Source organism: Diachasmimorpha longicaudata, chromosome 11 (assembly GCF_034640455.1).
Source record: "Diachasmimorpha longicaudata isolate KC_UGA_2023 chromosome 11, iyDiaLong2, whole genome shotgun sequence".
Classification (NCBI taxonomy): domain Eukaryota; kingdom Metazoa; phylum Arthropoda; class Insecta; order Hymenoptera; family Braconidae; genus Diachasmimorpha; species Diachasmimorpha longicaudata.
In genome coordinates, this window is record NC_087235.1 from 3,866,966 (window position 1) to 3,888,025 (window position 21,060).

The 21,060-nt window shown below is 39.9% G+C and overlaps 1 protein-coding gene across 2 annotated transcripts in view; it reads right to left on the bottom strand.

Moving 5' to 3' along the window:
- Positions 1–21,060, bottom strand: part of LOC135167314 (cadherin-related tumor suppressor) — a 97,491-nt gene that overhangs the window by 20,108 nt on the left and 56,323 nt on the right. For both annotated transcript variants that reach the window (XM_064130384.1, XM_064130383.1), the window contains 5 exons: positions 13,287–13,652; positions 11,440–11,676; positions 8,662–9,051; positions 7,582–8,328; positions 6,154–6,331 (listed from right to left, as the gene is read on the bottom strand). In XM_064130384.1, the coding sequence (XP_063986454.1) occupies positions 6,154–6,331; positions 7,582–8,328; positions 8,662–9,051; positions 11,440–11,676; positions 13,287–13,652 (1,918 nt within the window). The remainder of the gene's footprint in view (positions 1–6,153; positions 6,332–7,581; positions 8,329–8,661; positions 9,052–11,439; positions 11,677–13,286; positions 13,653–21,060) is intronic.

A 21,060-nucleotide genomic window follows, 5' to 3' on the forward strand; every position in this document is an offset into this window, starting at 1 on the left:
CTCTAAGGGTTAGAATAATTTCCACCTTCCCCTTGAACATCCTCGGTATTTCCCATTCGTCAGATGACTTTTGATTAAAAAAAAAAAAGAAAAGAAAAAACAGGTAGGTAACCTCCAGCTCGGGGCCCGGTTGTTGATCGAGCAAACATAAACCGTGAGGTGAAATACACACAACTCGGGGAGGCCAGACATAGTGAGGCGTATTGTCCGGTGCCACAAGGAGTCTAAAGTCATTAGCATATGTGTATTTTAGCATGATTATGACCGTGCATTTTTAATCTTAAAAAATAAAATAACCGGCGACTCAAAACCATCTCGAGTCCCACGGGATTTGATATCCGGAAATTTTTTTGAAGTATGATTGATTCAAATTATCGTAACTCACTCACTTTTAATGTTTTTGCCCTCGAGAGTGAGAAGAAAAGCTGGGAAATTCATACCAAGTTTTAAAAAAATTAATAGACCCGCATTTTACGACTCAATTAGGTAAATTTAAACGGCAAAAAAATCACTTTCATAGCACTTAATTATTATATTACGAGGGAATCAAGTAGTGAGTTTTAAAAAATTTTAAACTCTGTAATTGAAATTGCGCATAAAATTGTTGCAAATGAGAATAACATAAAAGAGACTCGATTTGATTTTTTTACATCAAATTTAGTATGCGGTGAAACTCCCATCAATTACTACAAATCTTTGGACTTATTTATTTAATAAGTTTCTAAAAAATGTGTAAAAAAGCATCAGACGAGTGAAATGTTCAACTTGAATGGAAGATAAACATCGCCTACAAATTTTTGCAAAAATATCGAGGACAAAAGAAAATTTTGACGCCGGAACAGACCTCTACTGTACTAGACGTTAATTCCTCTAATTCTGGTGGAGGCAAGTGTCAATTGTTAACAATAACCTGCCACATTTAAAACCCAAAAAATTCCCAAGCCCCTCAAATAAAATCCTGAAATTTCCAACGCCCCACCGAGTCACACCCCGAACTCTCAAATGACAAAATCCCACCCCCTCCACTGTCCCCTCCTGCAATGTCATATTTATCCCACGATAGAAGCGAGAATAAAAATAATCATACGTGCAGGCATACCTCCAATTCCCCGGGACAATGTGCACCGTTGAATAAAAGAAACTCTCAATCTAATAAAAACAAAACCCCCAAGAAAATAGGATAATAAGACGGCAGGGGTTTGTCGCACGACCGGCCTATTAGAAATGCCGAGGGCGGGTGTGCGATTACACCTCAGCGATGTTATACCTTGATGTGGCCACAGCATGTTTTCATCCTCTCCCTCTGGAGAGTAACCCCTTTCCCTCCCCCCTGCCACGTTGTACCCACGTATACACAGAGAAGCCCCGGGGGTATTACTTGAAGCCGACACTACGATTGGACATCAGCCGAGAAGGAAGGAAGAAGTAGAAAAGAAAAAAGTAACAAAATAAAAATGAAAAACAAAAAAATAAAGAAATCGACAAAGAGTCGAGAGAATTTGAAAAAAAAAGAAAAGAAAATGAAAAATAAATTCGAAGAAAAAAAAAAAAGAAAATATTGTTGAGTTGAGCGTATACTCTGGCACTTTTATTTGTCTCAGGCATTGGTGTACCTCTTCCCAGTTTCCCTCCACCCCTCGACCCCCCCCTGCCCCTGCAACCCCTCGCATACACACATAAGTACATCCCACGTTTTCTACTCTCGTCACGCGACCCGCGTTTCTGCACGCACATTCTGCTCTCTCTTGCGTTATGCGCACATCGGGATAAAGATAACGGGATAAGTGAAAAATAATAGAAGAAAAAAAAAATTACTGCGGGGGGGATTATGTTCAGTTTTGTTTGTTTCATTCTGGCATTTACTGTGGCAGTTAAAGAGTGACATTTCTCGGGTGAGAAATAATGAAATTGCCTGGGAGACATTTACCAGGAAATCCGGTATGAGATATTGCTGTGGTTAATCCATTCATTAGTCGGTTTGTTTAATTATTAATAATTATTTGTGGGGATAATTAATACCGCGGGGTTTAGAATGCCGGACTGTTACTGGCAATCAACGAAGTGCGAGCGGATTGCTTTCACTATTTTTAAATATTCACGGAATTTTTTACTGAAATTTGAGCGTAAAATTTTTTGGATAATCAGGACGAGAGGATATTGACGTACAGATTGATGATCAGTAATTTTTCGTCGTCTATCCATGATAATTAATTCGTTGGATATGTCCTACCATTTTCTCTTTCAAGATTTTTTTAAAAATATTTATGCACCAGGAATTGATGGATTAATTAATTCATTGCTCTCTTTGCATAATTACACATAATTATTAGAGAGTATAATTGATACCCAGTGGTTTATAAATCACCCACCGTTCCGACCGAGCAACAAAATACCCCCATAATAATTTCCCGAATGTCCAAAAATTCCGAAAAATTGTTAATAAATTTTTTCCCAACAAAAATATCGCCATTCTCCCAAGAATTCTCCCTCACAGACAAATACCCACAAAATACAACCGCGGTAAATCCATTCATTACCCGGTTTATTTAATTATTAATATCAATTAGAGACTGTAACGGATACCCCATCATTTGCAAAAACCCCCACAGCTCCCAGTACCCACCAAAAAACCCTCAGAATAGCTTCCAGAATTTCCGAATATTTCAAAATATTTTCGCATGTAATACCACAAGAGCTCCGAAATTATCGGATATTTCCCGATAGGTTCGTTGCAAACAAATGAACGTGTCAAGTTTTCCAGTTTAAAAATCACGAGCGCGAAGCGCGAGTGATTTTTCTGGAAAACTTGACGAGCTTATTTGTTTGTAGGGAACCTTGAGGGAAATATCAGATAATTTCGAAGTTCGAGTGGTATTCGGGGGATTATTTTTTGCATCCAAATCTTGGCCGATGGAATTGCACCATGAGACATAATTTTCAACGAATTGCCATTTGATCTGTCAGATACAATTGAGGGTTACTTCAACATTTGTTTTTTTTTATATATATCAACATGCAAAATTTCCAGTGAAATTTCCAAGAATATCCGCTGAAATACCGTGTTGACTATACAAAATAACGTCGAATGGTGCAATCCTATTGGCCAAGATTTGGATGGGAAAAATAATCGCATGTAATACCACAAGAGCTCCGAAATTATCGGATATTTCCCGATAGGTTCGTTGCAAACAAATGAACGTGTCAAGTTTTCCAGTTTAAAAATCACGAGCGCGAAGCGCGAGTGATTTTTCTGGAAAACTTGACGAGCTTATTTGTTTGCAGGGAACCTTGAGGGAAATATCAGATAATTTCGAAGTTCGAGTGGTATTCGGGGGATTATTTTTTGCATCCAAATCTTGGCCGATAGAATTGCACCATGAGACATAATTTTCAACAAATTGCCATTTAATCTGTCAGATACAATTGAGGGTTACTTCAACATTTGTTTTTTTTTATATATATCAACATGCAAAATTTCCAGTGAAATTTCCAAGAATATCCGCTGAAATACCGTGTTGACTATACAAAATAACGTCGAATGGTGCAATCCTATTGGCCAAGATTTGGATGGGAAAAATAATCAATAAAATTTCTTCCTCACTGTGATAAAACGTGAGAGACTGCGCGAGCGAAAAAAAAAACCTTACATAATAAGAATAATATGAGAACATGGTATCGGTTGCCCAGGAGGGGTTTGATGCACAGATAATCCCCCATTTGTCTTTTTTTTCTTCCTCCTATCTCTTCCCCACCTGAGGGCCCAAAAACAAGAATACGATTACGAAAAGACTGTTGTATCCTGGAGAGAAGAAGTACCCTGATACCCTCCCTCCCTCCCCCTGTTGCCTCCTCCCCTCGGTGTACAACCCCACGTTGTCTTAAACTTTATGTCTCATACTTAGTTCCACGAGGCAAAAGACCAGTATCCATGGCATACGCACCCATCAAGTCAAGTACTTTATGCGGCATTTTCTTACCTCTTACTTTTCAACTCTCCTCAGTTACCTTTTCCCTCCACCCCATTTACTCCCCTCCCCCTCCCTTCACCCTCTCCTTCTGACAGACCTTGCACCTTGCACCTTACACCTTGTACGTCGCACTTTGCACCTTGCGCATTTCTCCCGACTCTTAAATATATATATTTTTTTTTAATTCACAAATTCTCCGTGAATCCTCCATTATGTTTATTTTTCATTCACCCGTGAATTTTTATTTCATCATTCTTTATTCTGTCGCGCTGTGTATTATCCGCGCCATTAGTTTCCCGGGGGAAAATTCTTTAATTCCGCGACAGTCGATGGGTAAAGTAACATGTTAGCCATCGCAGTTATCCCACGGACTTAATTGCTCAGTGAAATATATGTATGCAATGTTGATGTTACGTGTAAAAGGACAAGTGCGTGCTCCTGTGACTGCATGAACGAGAGAGAGGTGGTTCTTCTTTTTTATTTTTTTTTTGGGGTTTTATTTCCTGCCCGTTGGGGATAAACCTCTCTCTCGTCGACGAGGAGATGTATCAGGGAGATATGTACACATGAAGAGGTGCCATTAAATTGTTTAAATATTTTTTTTCAGGGGGGGAGGGTGAAAATATGGGAACAACGATAATCTCTTAATCGTTTTTCTGAGGCACTTGACGGTTGGAGAATTGAGAATTTTAATAATAAATTCAAATGATAAATAATAGTTGTCCAATCAGTCATCCAGCCATATTAGCCATGGAAAAAATTCAAAAATAACTCCTCCAAATTTGAAAATAATCACCAAAGGAGATTACAATTACCCCCAATTAACCATAATTACAATGATTTCCGAAACGAGAAGAAATTTGTTGAGAGCTGTTATTTTTCGTAAATATTCAAATATCTGGCGAGTGGAAAAAAAAATGATTTCCTTCACTTGAAGGAATTACGTGTAAAACGACAAGTGCGTGTTGCTCTCTCCCCCGAGATTATTATTTTTATTTCTACCCCGAAGGTATAAACTTCTCCCTCTCTCATTTCACAAGATGTATAAGATAGATACGTACATGAGAAGGTGGCACATTGAATGGTTTAAACCTTGAAAAAAAAATAGAAATAAAAAAATATACGAGTGAAAATTGGAATGCCGGGAATTAGGCTCCTACGGGGTTTATGCGTTTTTAGCGTTTAACGCTGGCTAGAGTTCTTTTACTTTGTTTTACGTTATTCAAGGTATCAAACTCACTGAACCCCACCTCGGCCAGCATCTTCTATTCGTTTGTAGTTGTGAAGGGGTGTATGTTTATCTCGCGCGCTAAACCAAGCGGAATTTACGCGGTGGACAACGCGCCTGAGAGATCCGATCGACTCTACGTATCTCTTTGCTTCTGGCTATTCAGTGTCGTAGAATCGCGCTTGGATCGTTTCTAATGTCGAGTTATGTGACTATTCGTTGAGTCAGATGGGGGGATTAAACTTTTGCGGTAGTAATGCGACACACCAGCCAACATTATTGCGCAATTTAACCATTAAAATAATTTTTTTACACTGACATTGAATAAAAACATTGAAACGAACAGTTTATGCTTTTGATCAGGTCCTCGATGTAACATAAATATGATAAAGTTTCTGGATGAAACTATTGTTGGTGATCGAAAACTTGGGCCCACCATAGCTTTCATTTAGATCAATCAAAATATTTTTATTTTTTTTTTTAATTAGAATATTTAAATCTGTGGTATAAATCTCTTTCATTAAAAGGCTAAATTATTTTGTGCGCGGTATAATGCGCCTATTCCGAGACTAGGAAACACTAGAGATTCATTCGGAAGCTTATTACCAATGGAATGAGTAGGAATAAAAAAAAAATCTAATAACGCATAAACTAACGATCAAATGCGCTCCGTTGGATTTTTTTGCTGCTGTAATTAATTTGCAAAAGCGTGAAATGTAAAATTAATCGGGGAAAGGTATAAAAAACTGGGAAGTAATTGACTGGAGAGTGAAGTTATTCCTGTTAACACGATTATTCTCGTACAAATTGAAAAATATCTAGTCTCGAGGGTTTTACAAACGAGTAAAACATCCGTCGGTGGAAAGAATTCCATCGAGGATACGGTAGTGGACGAGTATTTAAGGCTCATAAAGTGGGTGGAAAAACGAGGGTAAAGAAGTGGAATTGTTAATTTACCTGTATCCATTGCAACGAGCGTTAAAGTGTACTCGGAGACCATTTCCCTGTCCAGAGGTCTCAGTAGAAAAACATCTCCTGTGCTGGCATTAATGCGAAACAGATCCGTGTCTCCCTCCTTTAGGAAATATCTGACCTGGTCGTTGTACGGTGGTGTGTCGGCATCGTACGCTTTAACCTGTTGACGAGAAAATCACCCCTTTCTTGATATGGAGACTAATGGTGGTACATTGTTAAAATTTTAGATGAGAAGTAATTAATTAAAATTTTGAAATATATTTTGTAAAAATTCTAGAAAAATTTACTGCTGAAAATTAATAATTTTATGAAGAAATTCGTGGGAACTGGTCGTTTCAGATTAATTGATCTGTAATTCAAGACGGTAAAATGTCATTGATTTAACTGTTAAAACAATTAAGAAATAATTAGGAATTCCCATAAAAAATACCTTAATCCCGTACTGTATTCAAAACGTTAATTGGAAATTGATATTCAGTATCAGAAAGAGTTGAAATATCCCCCAATTTAAAATGAAAAAATTCAGTCCCTTGAATTTTCCGAATATTCCCTGAATAACTGAACTTAAATTTAGTTTCCCATCAAATCGAGAAGAAATAATGTATAAAATACGTGGAATATTTTATGGTATGAATAATATGAGTGGAAGCTTATGAGACGTTAAGAATTTCCCGGATTTGTCGAAAAAAATTCATGCAAAAAATTGTATTCATAAATTGACCTGTATCACTTGGTCTCGTATAAATGGCTTTGCATTACGCGCTAACTTATGGAAAATGAGTCGAACGTAAATTCCCGTCTCGAACATTATATACGATAAAATGCGTCGTTTTACGGTCCATATGTATTCAACAAAGTGTTTGGGCATTCAAACTGATATGATTTTTTTCACTCTTTACCATCCTCCTCTTTTCACTCTCTCATCTTTTTATTTTTGCGAGTTGAAGGCCACTTTCTACTGTCCCACCCACCCACCTTGTCGCGTGTGCACGTGAAGGGACGTATCGAGCCAGAGGTCAAACCGGCAACGTAAAATCGGGGATATTAACGTTACAGTAACAGGAGAGGTACAAGAGTTTAGTTTATCGCTGGATCAATGGGGTTTCTCTCGTTATGATGGAGGGATTCGTTTGTTGGATATGATCGGAGTGAATAGTCCACCGATCAAACTAATGAGCTTTAATAATGTCTTTTATGATATCCTATTGAAATACTGAACGATTCGCTCTGTGAATACAATAGTCGGCCGATAATTGTTCCGAGGAATTGAACAAGTTGCTGTTCGCTGATAAACATTTTGAGATTTGTTCACTAAAACGAATGACTCATATATATTTTTTTTCATCCATCGGCTTTAATTTCAAGATATAATTGTCTTTCGGTCCCTCATAAAATAATAATTCTTCTCACCTGAATGACGAAGCCACCGCCAGGTGGTACCATATTTTCCATAACATGTGCAAGATACGGCGAGTCCAAGAAGACCGGAGCATTATCATTAATATCAAGAACATTAATGATGACTTCAGCTGTATCTTCCCTGGAGCTCTCGCCCACCTCTGTAGCGCAGTCCTCAGCCTTGACAGTGAGCCTATACCTCGACTTCCTCTCGTAGTTGAGGTTCTTGGAGACCCTGATGACTCCAGAATCCTCGGAGATGGTGAAATCACGATTGTCATCGCCCATTGCGATACTGTAGCGCACCCTTCCATTGGCCCCCTCGTCCCTGTCTGTCGCTGACATTTGGAGAACACTCGCACCGATACTAGCATTCTCAGCTACTGTCGATGAGTACTGCCTGGGATTGAATATTGGCGAATTGTCGTTCTCATCTAGGACGATTACAGTTATGATCACTGATGATGACTTTGGTGGTTCACCGCGGTCGCGTGCTGTCACCCTCAGGGTATAGTTCTGCCTGCGCTCACGATCGAGGTGTCCTGACACCCGGAGGAGGCCGTCAACGGCACCGAGATTGAACGGCACTGACGTGTCCTCCAGGGAATATTCAACATAACCATTTCGACCCTCGTCCTTGTCGACGGCTTTTATGGCCATTACAATCGTGTTCGTTGGCGCGTTTTCCATCACCGAGGTTTGATTTGGGGTTATAAACTCGGGGGCAACGTCGTTTATGTCCAGCAGAACGATTGTTACCTTTGAATAAAACAATAAATTGAAGCGAGAGAAGGACAGACGTTCAGGGATTGATAATTACTCAATCCCTCAATCAAGTAGTGATTTAAGTAGTGAAAAAATTTTGATGAAATGATACTTCAGAAAGGCCGTAAAGACGCTGATTTTGCGCAAAAGATACCAACATTCCTTTACCGAACCATCCACGAAATTCTAGGTTTTAACAAATATTTGTACTCTCCTCCACAGCTGATAACTATTAGCGAGTAACAGGCTGCGCTCATTATCTCGCAAAAAGTATATTTTCCCGTACAACATCGCACATAAAGCCGATTAACTTTAATTAAGAAATACCTGAACAGTTGAGGTGAGTGGTTTAGCAGGTGATACCGGAGTGTCTCTCGCCCTGATAACAAGATTATAAATAGCCCTGTTCTCTCTGTCCAGTAATTTCCTGGTGAAGACAGTGCCATTCTCGGCGACCCCAAAAACTCCCTCATCATCCCCACTCAAGACATCATAAATGACCCGTCCATTGTCCCCGGAATCAAGATCCTGGGCAATAACTGAGAGTACAGCGGTGCCAATTGTCGCATTCTCAGGTACATCAGTGCCATGTGGACCGGGCTCGAATACCGGTGCATTGTCGTTCAAGTCAACAACATTGCAGTAGACCGTGACGGTAGTTGATAATGCTGGTACACCAGAATCAGTTGCCTGTACAACGAGGATGTAGTGCTGGACCTGCAATCCGAGAAAAACCCGTTTTCAAATTATCGTACATTCAGTAACACATTCACAAGGCAAAGTCTCTCCCCCCTTGTAAATGAACCCGAGTAACGACACAGTGTGATGATCATGAGAAAAAAAAAGATGAAAAATAACTATAGAAGAGCCACCAAGTTGTCTATTTAAATTGCCAATAAAGTTAAGGACTTTATCTATTCCCCAAGTACAAGATGCTTTAATTTATTTATTTTTATCATTGAATATCATAAATATTAATTCAGTTGAAGATATTGACGGGTGTGAAGACCAGTTGCTGAAACCCCTCCGGATATACCATACCTCCGGGATAAATTCCATTCTCATATTCCATTTGTCTTTTAATCCAAAAAAGGTAGGGCTATGATTTATGCATTGATTTGGCATGATAAATTAATTGATTGATGATGTGTCGAGCCATCAAAGCCGCCCCAAGGAGCACCCAACCATGTATCAGCATTAGACAGTTGAAATAAAAAAAAAATCAACAACAATCAATTGTAAATTTAAATTATTCATAAACACGAGTAAATTGTTAACTCCAGCTTATAAATATTTATATTCCCCGACACCATAAATATACTTTATTTACTCAGCAATGGACTCGTGTGGAACACCAGTTGCGGAATCGTGTAAACGATATTGCAGCTTGGCATTTTGCTGATGTTTCTTCGACGATGTTTCTTCCGTCTTGTTTTGGTACCTCGGGGATTGAGAGGAGAGAAGAGGAAGCGAACGATAAAATTTGAAAATGTTCAGAGGGTGTTTACAACTGGTGGGGCCCAATATAACTTCACAAAAGAGAGGTGAACATAATCTTGGAGATGAGTAATGCCAAAGTTCCTCCTGGAGTCATTCATTGAACTCTATACTTAGAGGACTTTTACAAGGACCGATTTTGTTTGGTGAGGGCAGGTTGTCGGAGGGGAGAGGGATGGCCCTCCTGGTGAAGTGTTATACCGTGTTATTTTTTTCCCAAGAGTGAAGATGCAGGCATTTTTTTCGTGGCAATCACTTCTGTTTTTTATTTTACTCCTTTGCACTCCTGGGGTTATCGTTTTTCGCCAATGGCGTTCCCTTCAATGCATCCACTATTTCATGGGGCCCTCCAACTGCCGAGACCGAGTCAGTAATCTTCGGTGTATCTGTACCGGACGTTTAGCTTGATGAAGGGTTCTATAAACGGCTCTTAAAGCATCTCTCTATTTCTCATTCTTTTTCATCTAGAGGCCCAATTCCTTGTCTCCAATTTTTTTTCTTTGTTATTCTTCCTCCAGCAACTCTCTCGAAAAGTTTAGTTTCATTCCCCTTTTTCATCATTGGTAGGAGTTTTCGGTGTTGGAACGCAATGCGGTGCGTTCACCCTTTTCACGCACGCAAAAACCTGGACTCCACTTTCGTGGGTTTTGCGGGATAGAGTGAGAGGATTTTAGCGATTGGAAAAAGGGGGGAAGAGAGATGATGCAGACGCTATTCGTCTTCCTCTTCGTCTGTTGTCCACTGGGGTTTCGTCCCGGTACACTGGCATTAGCCATCAGAAAATTCTAGGCTCCTTCGGTCTCGTTTTCGTTTGTAGCCCTAAAAGCCTACGGTATATAATGATTCCAGTGCGCCCCAAAAATTCGACAAAGTTTTTTGAGCCCTCCGGGTATGAGGAGAATACACCCTGGATATATATTTTTTTTTCTTTTATCTTCTTTTTGACTCACCAGTCGTATCTTTTACGGTCTCTTCATTCATTGGTGAGGGAAGTAGAAGGCGGTGAATTCACGCGGGGTCAGAGAAAAATCACGTTTGTCGAGTTATTTAATCGTGAACATTGCCATAAATTTTATTTTAGGGCCTTTGGATGCTGGGTTTTAAATCCTCGTTCACGTCTTAATGCACGTTTTCTCAAATTAGGAATATTGATGTACGCATTGGAGAATTTATGGCAGTCAGGAAGGTATGATGGACCTTTCAAGATTTGGAATTTTCGGAACGAATGAGAAGGTTTGGAACTTCGTTGGCCCTTTCCCCATTTTCCTTGACTATCCGAGGATAATTTGTGTTCTTGTAAAATGAAGAACGATGTTTATCACTCAAGAATAATTTTTCCTCTTTGGAATCGTTTCACCGAAATGATAGAGGAGATAATGCCTTGGAATTCCACTGAAACGGTAATATGATCTACTTTTCTAGAACTTCATTCAAAATTCAAAGTTACAATTTCCAAACAAATTCCCAAGAAGTCCCACCAGGATTTTTAATAAAGTGCTGCCTTGTGGATGTGCTCATTAGAACAAACCCCTATTATATTGCCATTAGCCACCGCCAAAAATGGAAACATATTTCTTCTTAAAAAAAAACCCTTAAAAGCCAACTCACCTGTTCATAATCTAGACTAGAGGTAAGCGTGAAGACCCCTGTACTGGGATTCAGTGAGAAAACATCATTCGCCCAGTCCGAGATGAGTGCATAACTGATTCGACTATTGTCTCCATCTCCATCAGCATCAACAGCCACAACCTGTCCAACTCGACTGCCCCTGGGTACATTCTCAGGTACATCAAACGAGTATGCCATGGACTGAAATACCGGTGCATTGTCATTGGTGTCGGTAACCTGAAGCAAAAAGTCAATTCATATTTCCCATTAATCCCAGTGATACCGGCAATTCTGCAATTGTTGTAGGATACAAGAGCCAGAAGTGGGCTTGACCGTTATTCTCTAGGCCGATGGCGATAGGGATAGGGATGGGGAAGGAGGGTCATTTCCGATTAACAGTCTTCACTTGTACGTGATGGTGTAATGAAAACGGTTGCCATACGGCTTGTTCGTTGCAGGGATGGGTCGTAACAAAAAGAACTTTCGTAATGATAAAAAGAGGATGATGAAGTGGAGGGAGGAATGACGAAGTGGAGGGGAAGGAGGGGACACTTGACGACGTTTGGTATAGTTGGATAAAAACTAGCACAGGCACCTGATGGATACCGGTCGAGAAGAGCCATGGGGAGGCCGGCCATGTATTCTTCAAGATGGAAGAGGTGAACGGTTCAAGGAACGAATGAGGAGTGCAGGCCTACCCAAACGTGGATCATCGACAAAGGTATAAAGGTAGAGTAGAATTCCAAGGTGGACTTAATATGTCGGATGTCTGTCTTGGGCACGCCACATTCGGTTATGCTGTTGAGAGAGAGTGCGAGCTATGATTCGTGAATTCCTTCTGCCTTTTAAGAGAAACGAAAAATCACCGGATGACTGGGAGAGGGAGTTGGCTGGGTGAGAGAGGGGGACAATATGCTACTCCGTCTACCCTCTGTCCGCCCTCCAAAGAATTCAACCCATTAGACATCATGAGGACTATTTTTGTGGATTGTCGGACGATCCTCATGGGCTCGTTAAAAGACTATTTATTTCGGTTTTTCGGTGATTCTCTGTTTATGGGGATAAGTGAGCCTGGGAGGGGAGTAAATGATTATTTTTGCTGTCTTCTCAAAGTTTAGAAGCACTGAAGAACTTCTGGAGCACTCGAGGTATTGTCGAAGAACAGGAATTCCCCATTTTACCTCTCCATCAACTCATTAATTTTCATATGTGTTACTAAATTACTTAATTTTTCAAGACAAATAAAAAAGTGAAACGGGAAAAAGCTGAAGCTTACCTCCCCCAGGAAATTTAACCCAGTGAACATTATGACAACAATTTTTAGCAATTATCCAGCGGCCCTCCGATGCCCCTTAAAATTCCATTTATTTACACTTTTCGGTATTTGTTTCTGTATGAAGATAACCCAGTGTGAGAGAAACAACAGAATATTTTTGCTATCTCTCACAAAGCCAACCACACGATCCTCCGGTACTCCCCGACCCACGCGACTCCTCGCACCCCGAGGGGGATCAACCGAGAGGTCACGCGCGACTTCCTGCTCTAGCCGTATACGAATAGACACGGGGATGCCGGGGGTATTAGAGGTGACCATGGGTAACTCGTAATTTGTGATGGGTTTACCGTTCAACTTTTTTTTTTTCAGGGGAGTTAAGTCCTTGAGTTATGGGAAGAAGAGGGTTGGAGAGTTTTTCCTGCGGGGGGACGATGAGGAGGGGGAGGAGGAGGATGAGGAGAGGGAAGAAATGTTGCAGACAGTGCGAGATAAATTTAGCTAGGATATTAGCTATTGTTCCTTTGATGGTTATTTGTGAGGGGATTTTTAATTTGTTTTTTTTTCTCCTTACCTGGACAATTAGATTAATATCGGTGTGTTGAATTCCATCGTCGGCTCGGACCCTCAGTAAATATTTCTCCTGGGTCTCTCTGTCGAGTGCCTCAACGAGTCTCAACTGTCCACTAACAGCATCCAACCGAAATTGTCCCTCGACTTGGCTGGTGCGAGGGTCATCCAGTGAATCCTCATCGTCAATCAGTGATTTTTTATTCAACGATACTAATGTATATCTGAGGGTACCAATTGTATCAGGATCAAGGGCCTTTAATATCGTGACTACTGTGCCCGGTGGCGCCTCCTCAGACACCTCAAATCGCCATGGCCCCGGCATCCAAGAGGGTGCCACGTCGTTTTTGTCGAGGACCGTTACACGAACCTGTAATCAAATTTAACGTCATTTTATTCAACGTCGTAATAAGAAAATGAATTAAGTAGTGGGTATGAAAACACCCAATATACCCCCACTACTGCTCCCCATTCAAGACCCTTATCTCTCATTTTTGCTGATTATGTGTACGCACACGCGAGATTTGAGTTTGAATTAACATTAGGTATAACAGATATGATTAATCAATTGCTCATTGATATATCACGGAGTTCTTTTATCGTGTTTATTTATCGTAGCAGGATCTTCTGTTCGACGGTTTTTTTTCTCTCAGTTTCTAGGGGCCTTTTTATGCTGATTCTCAACACCAACTCTGCGTCATTCTTTCTCCGCTCTATTTGTTTCTTTCTTCTCAACCACTCGAGAATTCACTACGAGACCTTATTTATTACGCGAGTGAATTACGCCCGGCAAAAGAATATTTTTTTCGGTCACGCAAGAGTTGGCGCTCTCTTGCGGCGCGCCAAAATACTCGGTCACGCGATTTCTATAAATATTTATTGAAGCCGGTAGCAATGGTAAATCATCGAATTTTCGGTGAATTTTTTTTCCTCGTTTTGTATTCATCCTGCCTGCAGACTTTTTGACCTTTTTAATTAGTTGAAAAATGTGGAGAAATTTTTTTCGGGGAAGGACGAGCGATGGGACTGGCGCGGATGAATATTTTTGGAATTTAGGAGATGAGCGAGAGGCCGAGACCTTTAAAATTGTTGAATCACTCAATACAACACGATGCACGAATTTTAATAACTCAACACTTGGGAATTTCTTTTTTTTTATTTTTTCCATTTTTGTAATTAGGGAAAGAAAATACTTTGAAAATTGTAGAATTGATCATTTCATTTTTCAAGTCGTCTGCCCGGTTGGGAATTTACTACTGAAATTCAAGGCACGAAGAGAAATTCTTCAGGACAAGTCAGGTGCTAATTTGTTCAATAAATATATTTAATAAATGGCCGGGGATTTCTCGGATAGTTTTATTGATTAAGAGGAAAAATTGACTACTGCTTAATAAAATTGCCAACGCATCGCCATTGGAATTTTTCCCGACTGGCATTTTGCCTCGTTTTTCCCGTACGAACACTACACTTTCTTGAATTTGAGCCATAAAGTTCTTTGCTCGTTCCCTCAATCTCACTGGATAAAAATCTACAGGAATATAAAAAAAAATGTCTCCAAACGTAGCCGGAATTCTTTAATCGACGAAAAAAAAAAATCATCTCAGGATAATTTCTTCCCTTAATTAGGTCATTTTTCGTGATTTATCCTTGACAAGAGTTTCAATCACGGAAAAAAAATATTCAATGTACCATTGGAATGGTGTAACCCCATCCAAACCATCCGACTTTTTTTGTTAATAACATCCATTAACCAGTCATGACACTAATACTTCTGTATTAAGAAAAATTCAGCCATGAACTCCACAACTCGCCGTATAAAAACGTTTGCCGGATTCGTATAATTACTTCGCTCGATTACGTGAGACAGGAGGAGGTAATACGTGAATCGCGATTTGGAATGACTCTTCGCTTTACACTGCGTTGAAATCTTTCGGCTAAAGAAGGGAGGGGAGGGGGCAGGGGAAGAGGGGAGGACGAAGGATGAAAAAAAAACCCCACGTGCACACGGGGTAGAGAAGTAACAGTGCATTGGAAATAACGAGATACACACACATAAGGCGGTCGTTATCTCGAGCGCTTTATCTCAAACCTCATCCATTTCAAGAGTTTAACTTTCCGCGGATATTTATTTGACTGGTAAAAAATAAATGGTAACCACACGTTTATTGTATACCATCGAGGTAAGACACTGTTAATGCAACAAAGTTGCTTTGACATTGAAGTCATTTTTCAAAGTTCTCGGTAGACACATTAAACTTGTGATTTCTACATTAATCAGTTGAGAATTTTTTTTTTATTCTACCGGTGATTTCATAAATTGCACATTCCACGAGAAGATCGATCTGATGAATTTAATCCCAAAAGGCAATTGCAGTCGCGAATAAACTAGCGTTTGATACTAATTTTTTATTTATATCCTCTCTAATTATGTAATTTTTTCGCTTTTTAATTAGTGGCAGTATCGGCAGGAACTTTCTTCGGGGAATTATTACTGGTTTTCTAATTGCGTCATTTTACACGTTTTTAATTAGTCGAAAAGTGGGGAAAACGGTTTTTGGGAAAGACGAGGAGATATTCTGATTGCACCAAATATTTTCTATTCATTAAAAATTAATTTTCTTTTTTTTTCCAGTATTTTTTCTTCGTTTAAGACTGCTCATGTCTCTCGTCAACATTTAACTTAATTAAAATTATTTATTTCTCAATTTTTAAAGTCTCCGCAGACACGTTAGACTCGTGATCTCCAAATTAATCAGCTCGACATTTTTTCCGCCAAATGATTTCATAAATAGTGCATTCCACCGGCAGATCGGGCTAATGAATTTATCCCTAAAAAGCAGTTACATCAGGGAAAAGAAAACTAGCGCCGGATACTAATTTTTCCTCCCCACTTTCTATCTAATTATGCAATTAGAGGTACGTGACATACGCCGTATATATGTCTTGCGTAAATTGCTTCAGTTTATAAGGAGAAAAATATTTATCACGACTTTTCTAAGGTGCAGCCATTATCCGCTCGTTTCTCCTCCCCCCTTCCCCCAACATCTGAGCTCCATATTGAACCATAAAAGAGAAAATGTCTTCCTCTCGGTAATTATCGCCCTCCGTGCAATTTGTTGCCGCCGAACAATGGATTTTTTTTACATTCACTTCGCTGAGAACACGATGACATGAAAGCTCACGAGGGAAAATTTAACCCTAGACTAGATTGGATGAGGTGAATGGTGTTCGAGAAATTTTTAAAATTAAAAGACTTTCTATTTGATTAAATTCTGTTGTCTAATATCACGCCAACTATTGGGCAATAGCCAATTGCTTTTTTCCGCTGTGGTGAAATTTATCTGCCTCTTTAATTATAGTAGCTGCAATTCGCCGTGTCATGATGATCTTCAATCAAGAGTGGTGTTGTGATTTCAAGAACAATTTTGTTAATTTAAAGCATCGAGTTTCATAATTATCAATTTGTCAATCAAATTGTCTGAGAAAAATTTAAGGAAATTAATGAATCATTAGCGTTATTCACGCTACACATCGAGAGGTTTAAATGGAATGAAAATTACAGGAATGACTTGCTCTTGACATTTCTGTCAGGATGGAAATAATAGCAGTCATTAAAATTTTCAGATATCAATTTTATCGCTGGGAAAGGGATTACTGGACGAATTTTTCAGGTGCATAAATTTTTTACAGTTTTGGAATAGAGTATATGGGGTGAGACACTGACTCTCCATAAATTATCTATGAGATGCGGTCGTAATCTTCAAACATTGCCATTTTTGAATCGGTGAAGGACATAAATCAAATTATTTCAAGGAAACCTTCACTCTTGGGGTCATAATATTTGGATTTTTTAATTCAGAGATTGATGTTCGTATTTTTTTTAATTCAATTTGTGTGAATATTTATAATTCCATCTAGATATACTTCGTCCTTATCAGTCCACATATCCTTCAAAATTTCCCTCACTACTCGACCCACTCATTTTTCCATTCTGTCCAATTACCGAATGATAAGAAAAAAAGACTTTTCCCTGAGGTCATAATATTTGAATTTTTTAATTGAGAGATTGTTGTTCGTATTTTGTTTTAATTCAATTACTGTGAATATTGATAATTCCATCTGGATACAGTTCGTCCTTATCAATCTACAAATTCCGCAAAATTTCCCTCACTACTCGACCCCCTGATTTTCCCTTCTGTTCAATTTACCGAATGATAAGAAAAAAACATTTTCCCTTCTCTCGAAATACCCAAGACATCTGTGGTTGTTCCTAGAAACCCTCTAAACGGCACCTGTTGCTTCTCGCGCAGTTCCACCGTGTGTTATATATGTTTTGTGTATACATGTGGCTACGGTAGACAGTGAAAGAAGACAAGGGGGGGCTTGCCGGGGCCGTGGAGTGAGGGAGAGGTGGGGCCCCCGAGACGGAACGCCCAAACGATTGATCGAGGGTCCCAAAGTGAGTCCCGAATTCCACAGTGGGCTTAGGACGTCAGGGGATGGAGGCAGAGGCGAATGTCGGTCTTGACTCGTGTATTTCAATCTTATCTCATCGGGATGATCAACGAAATATTATAACATATATCGTTTGTCGCCCGGCCACGGGTAATAAAGTGAAACCGAAATCATTAATTCAATATTAATGATTTTATTGTCTGTTTTTTTTTTCTCCCTCCCTCTCTCTCTCTTCCTCGTAATGCTTTACGAGTTCCTGCAGGACTAATTAAAAATCTACGGAACGAGACATTACAGAATATTTTCTCGAAATACCGATCGATTTATTGATTCGTCTTCATGTTTATTAGTGAGGAATGAATAAATTCCTGCGTCGTTTCGGCCGATTTTTATCTATTTGTAAGGGGCCTTCGACAAAAATTTGTGAATTGCGCCGGGGGAATGAGAATGAAAACCGGGGAGAGGTTGGGGGGGGGGGGGGAGGAGAGGGATATTTGATTCTCGTTAATGATTCGATCTCCGGCATAACCAACACGCGCATGAATCGGATATGTAGGAGAAACGAGGGCTCGAGAGAATTGAAAAAAAAAAAAAAGAAATGATCGGGTGGTATAAAAGTTGCGCACACGCGGGGTTCTTGACTACTTTTGCCGGAGTCTGTCTCTCTTGGCTGAAGGAAAACCGGTTGTCCAGCCACCACCATCAGAGAGGGCTCCAGCCCAGTGAGTGGAGCGTGGTGGAAACGACGCCTGATCCTCACTGGTAATCGGCTCGGCGCCGACTCTTGCGCGGCTCAACGATCCCCACTTCAGGGTCTCAATCTCTCTCCCTTGCTCTTTCACTCACCGCCACCATCACTTCGTATTCTCCTTTTCCAGAGTCACGGAGATCGCGGAAGTGATACATGAAGAGGAGAGATCCAAATCGGCTTCATTTTTAAAAGGACGCGAATGACATCTTGTCATTTTTATAGAGCTCTAAAAAACATTTTTGCGGAGATGAAAAAAAAAAATGGAGATGGGCTTTTGGTTCTCTTAAGGAGCTCTTGGGCACAAAATTCCTTCTACATGTTCTGAAGGATTTTTATGCCTGTGTTTTATTCGTTATTTTTTGGGAAGTAGAGGGGGAGGCAGTGACATGGAGTTATGTTTATTAAGTCGTAAAAAATACAAAGTATTGATTTATGGGTTTTCATTCATTCTTTGGGACAAAATATTCGACAGCCTTGGGATTTTTTTTCGCCTGTGAACAAACGAATCGTTTACTCGGCGAATCTCCTGGACAATTTTTAATTTCTACCGAACGAAAAACATTTGTAAATAATTATTTCGATGAATTTAAAATACCGTGATATTTATTTTTGGTCGCCTGAGTTTTACGAGTTTTCCTAGAAATACAACGGTGTTAACATTTTTTGGCTGAAGTTTCAGGTACATTTCTTAGAAATTTTTATCGCGTAACAACTCCACTGAAACTTCAGAGGATTTCGTCATTAAAAATTTATCATTCGATGAATAAATCAGGGGAAACTGGGAATTTCAGGCCAATTATTCGGGATAATTGATGGAGATCAGGAAAATTCAGGTAGACATATCCATCAATGTTCCCCTAATTGGAAAGTCAAGTGAGGTTAGAAATTCTCGCTTTCCTGCTGCTCAAAAATTTTGGAGTCCGCTGGAGTTTCAATGGAATTTCCAAGTTCATTATTTTTTCACTCATAAATTCAACTCAATGGGACTTCCCCGAAAATGACTGAATCTTCAATAGTGCACTATCTGTGAAATAAATGAGTTTCCACACCAATGCACTAATTTAATATAACTTATATATAATCTAAAATACAACTGGGGCCGACTCAAAATACTTTTAAATAACGAAAACACTAAAACCACGAGATTCTCATATTTTTCAACAACAAAAAAAAATCCTCATTCATCCACCTGTGTGTCACCTCTCCCCCCAATTAATCCCTGAAAAATTTGCAAATTCCCACCACCGTAAATCATTGATCTGCAAAAATTCATGTAAAATCGGTTTTTTCCCTGATTAATCGTAATTAATGTAAATCCATCGGCTTTAAAGTCGCATTCCAGTGTCCATGTGGGGGGTCTATATACAGGACATATTCACATACATGCGGATGGGTGTCAACGAGTGAACCGCAAGAGTGTACGGCGCGGCTCGTTGCTCATATACGCCAAAAGGTAAGTGTAAAGGATAAAATACTTCGTATAGTGAGTAAGTGAGACGGAAATATATACCCTTGTTGAGTATATTCCAGCGAGTGTATGTGTGTGGATATATATATAGACATATATATATATATTTATATGTGTGCATGGGGGCTCCATGGATCGCGTAATTCCGGTTTCCACGTTGGCCGTTTGATCATCACGCGGTTGATTTGCAGTCCGGTTCATCGGGGTGGGCATATCAACGGTGGTTGCACGTCGCCGCGTTGAATTAACGCCCGGTTTATATAGGTATACATAGGAGTGTGTACATTTAGCGGGGGGACAAAGTGAGTAAATAGATGTCTATGTTTTAGCTACTGTTTAACATTTATTTAGGTTTTTGAATGCCTAGAAGAGGAGAATTTCCGCTTTCGAGGCGGTGAGACTTGATTTGAAAAAAAAAAGGCGATTGGAATGCGAACGAAGACGAGCGGTCTTGCTCTAGTTCTACTCAGGACACGGCCGACAGCGAGTTTATTGAATGAACATTCCTCCCCTGGGGCAGAACAGGTTGTGCTTTTTCAACTTTTCGAATGGAGAGAAGGGGAATTTTCGCCTGTTGTCGGAGCCGAACGTTGCGTCAAAATAATTTTCAGAATTATTTTACAAACAAACGTAGGATTAATTAAATTAACAGTTTCTATAATTTGTGATGTGAAAAACATATGGGAAAAACCACTGGAAATTCAGGAACATATAGATGACGTGAACAATGAAAATCTCTTCAAGAAAAAAATGGAGCGATAGGAGAGAATTAAATAGAACAAATATTCTCAATTAAATAAATATTCCAACAAGCGCTCCTCGTACGGTATCATTTGCAACGATTTCCCGAGGTTCCCAGGTAGGAAAAAACGAATGGGCCAACCTTGGTACAAGCACGGCCGCCGAGCTGCCGTAGCTCGGCACCCGGGCTCCAGCCAAACTCGCGCCGAACTTGGCTAGACCCTGGGATGATAACACGGGGCCAGGCCTGGGACCGAACTTTGGCCAGACTTCGGTCGCCGTACTTTGGCCGCACTCTGGGCTTACCATTCGGCCCGAAATTGGCCCAGGCCTGTTGCCGAACTTTGGCCGCACTCTGGGCTT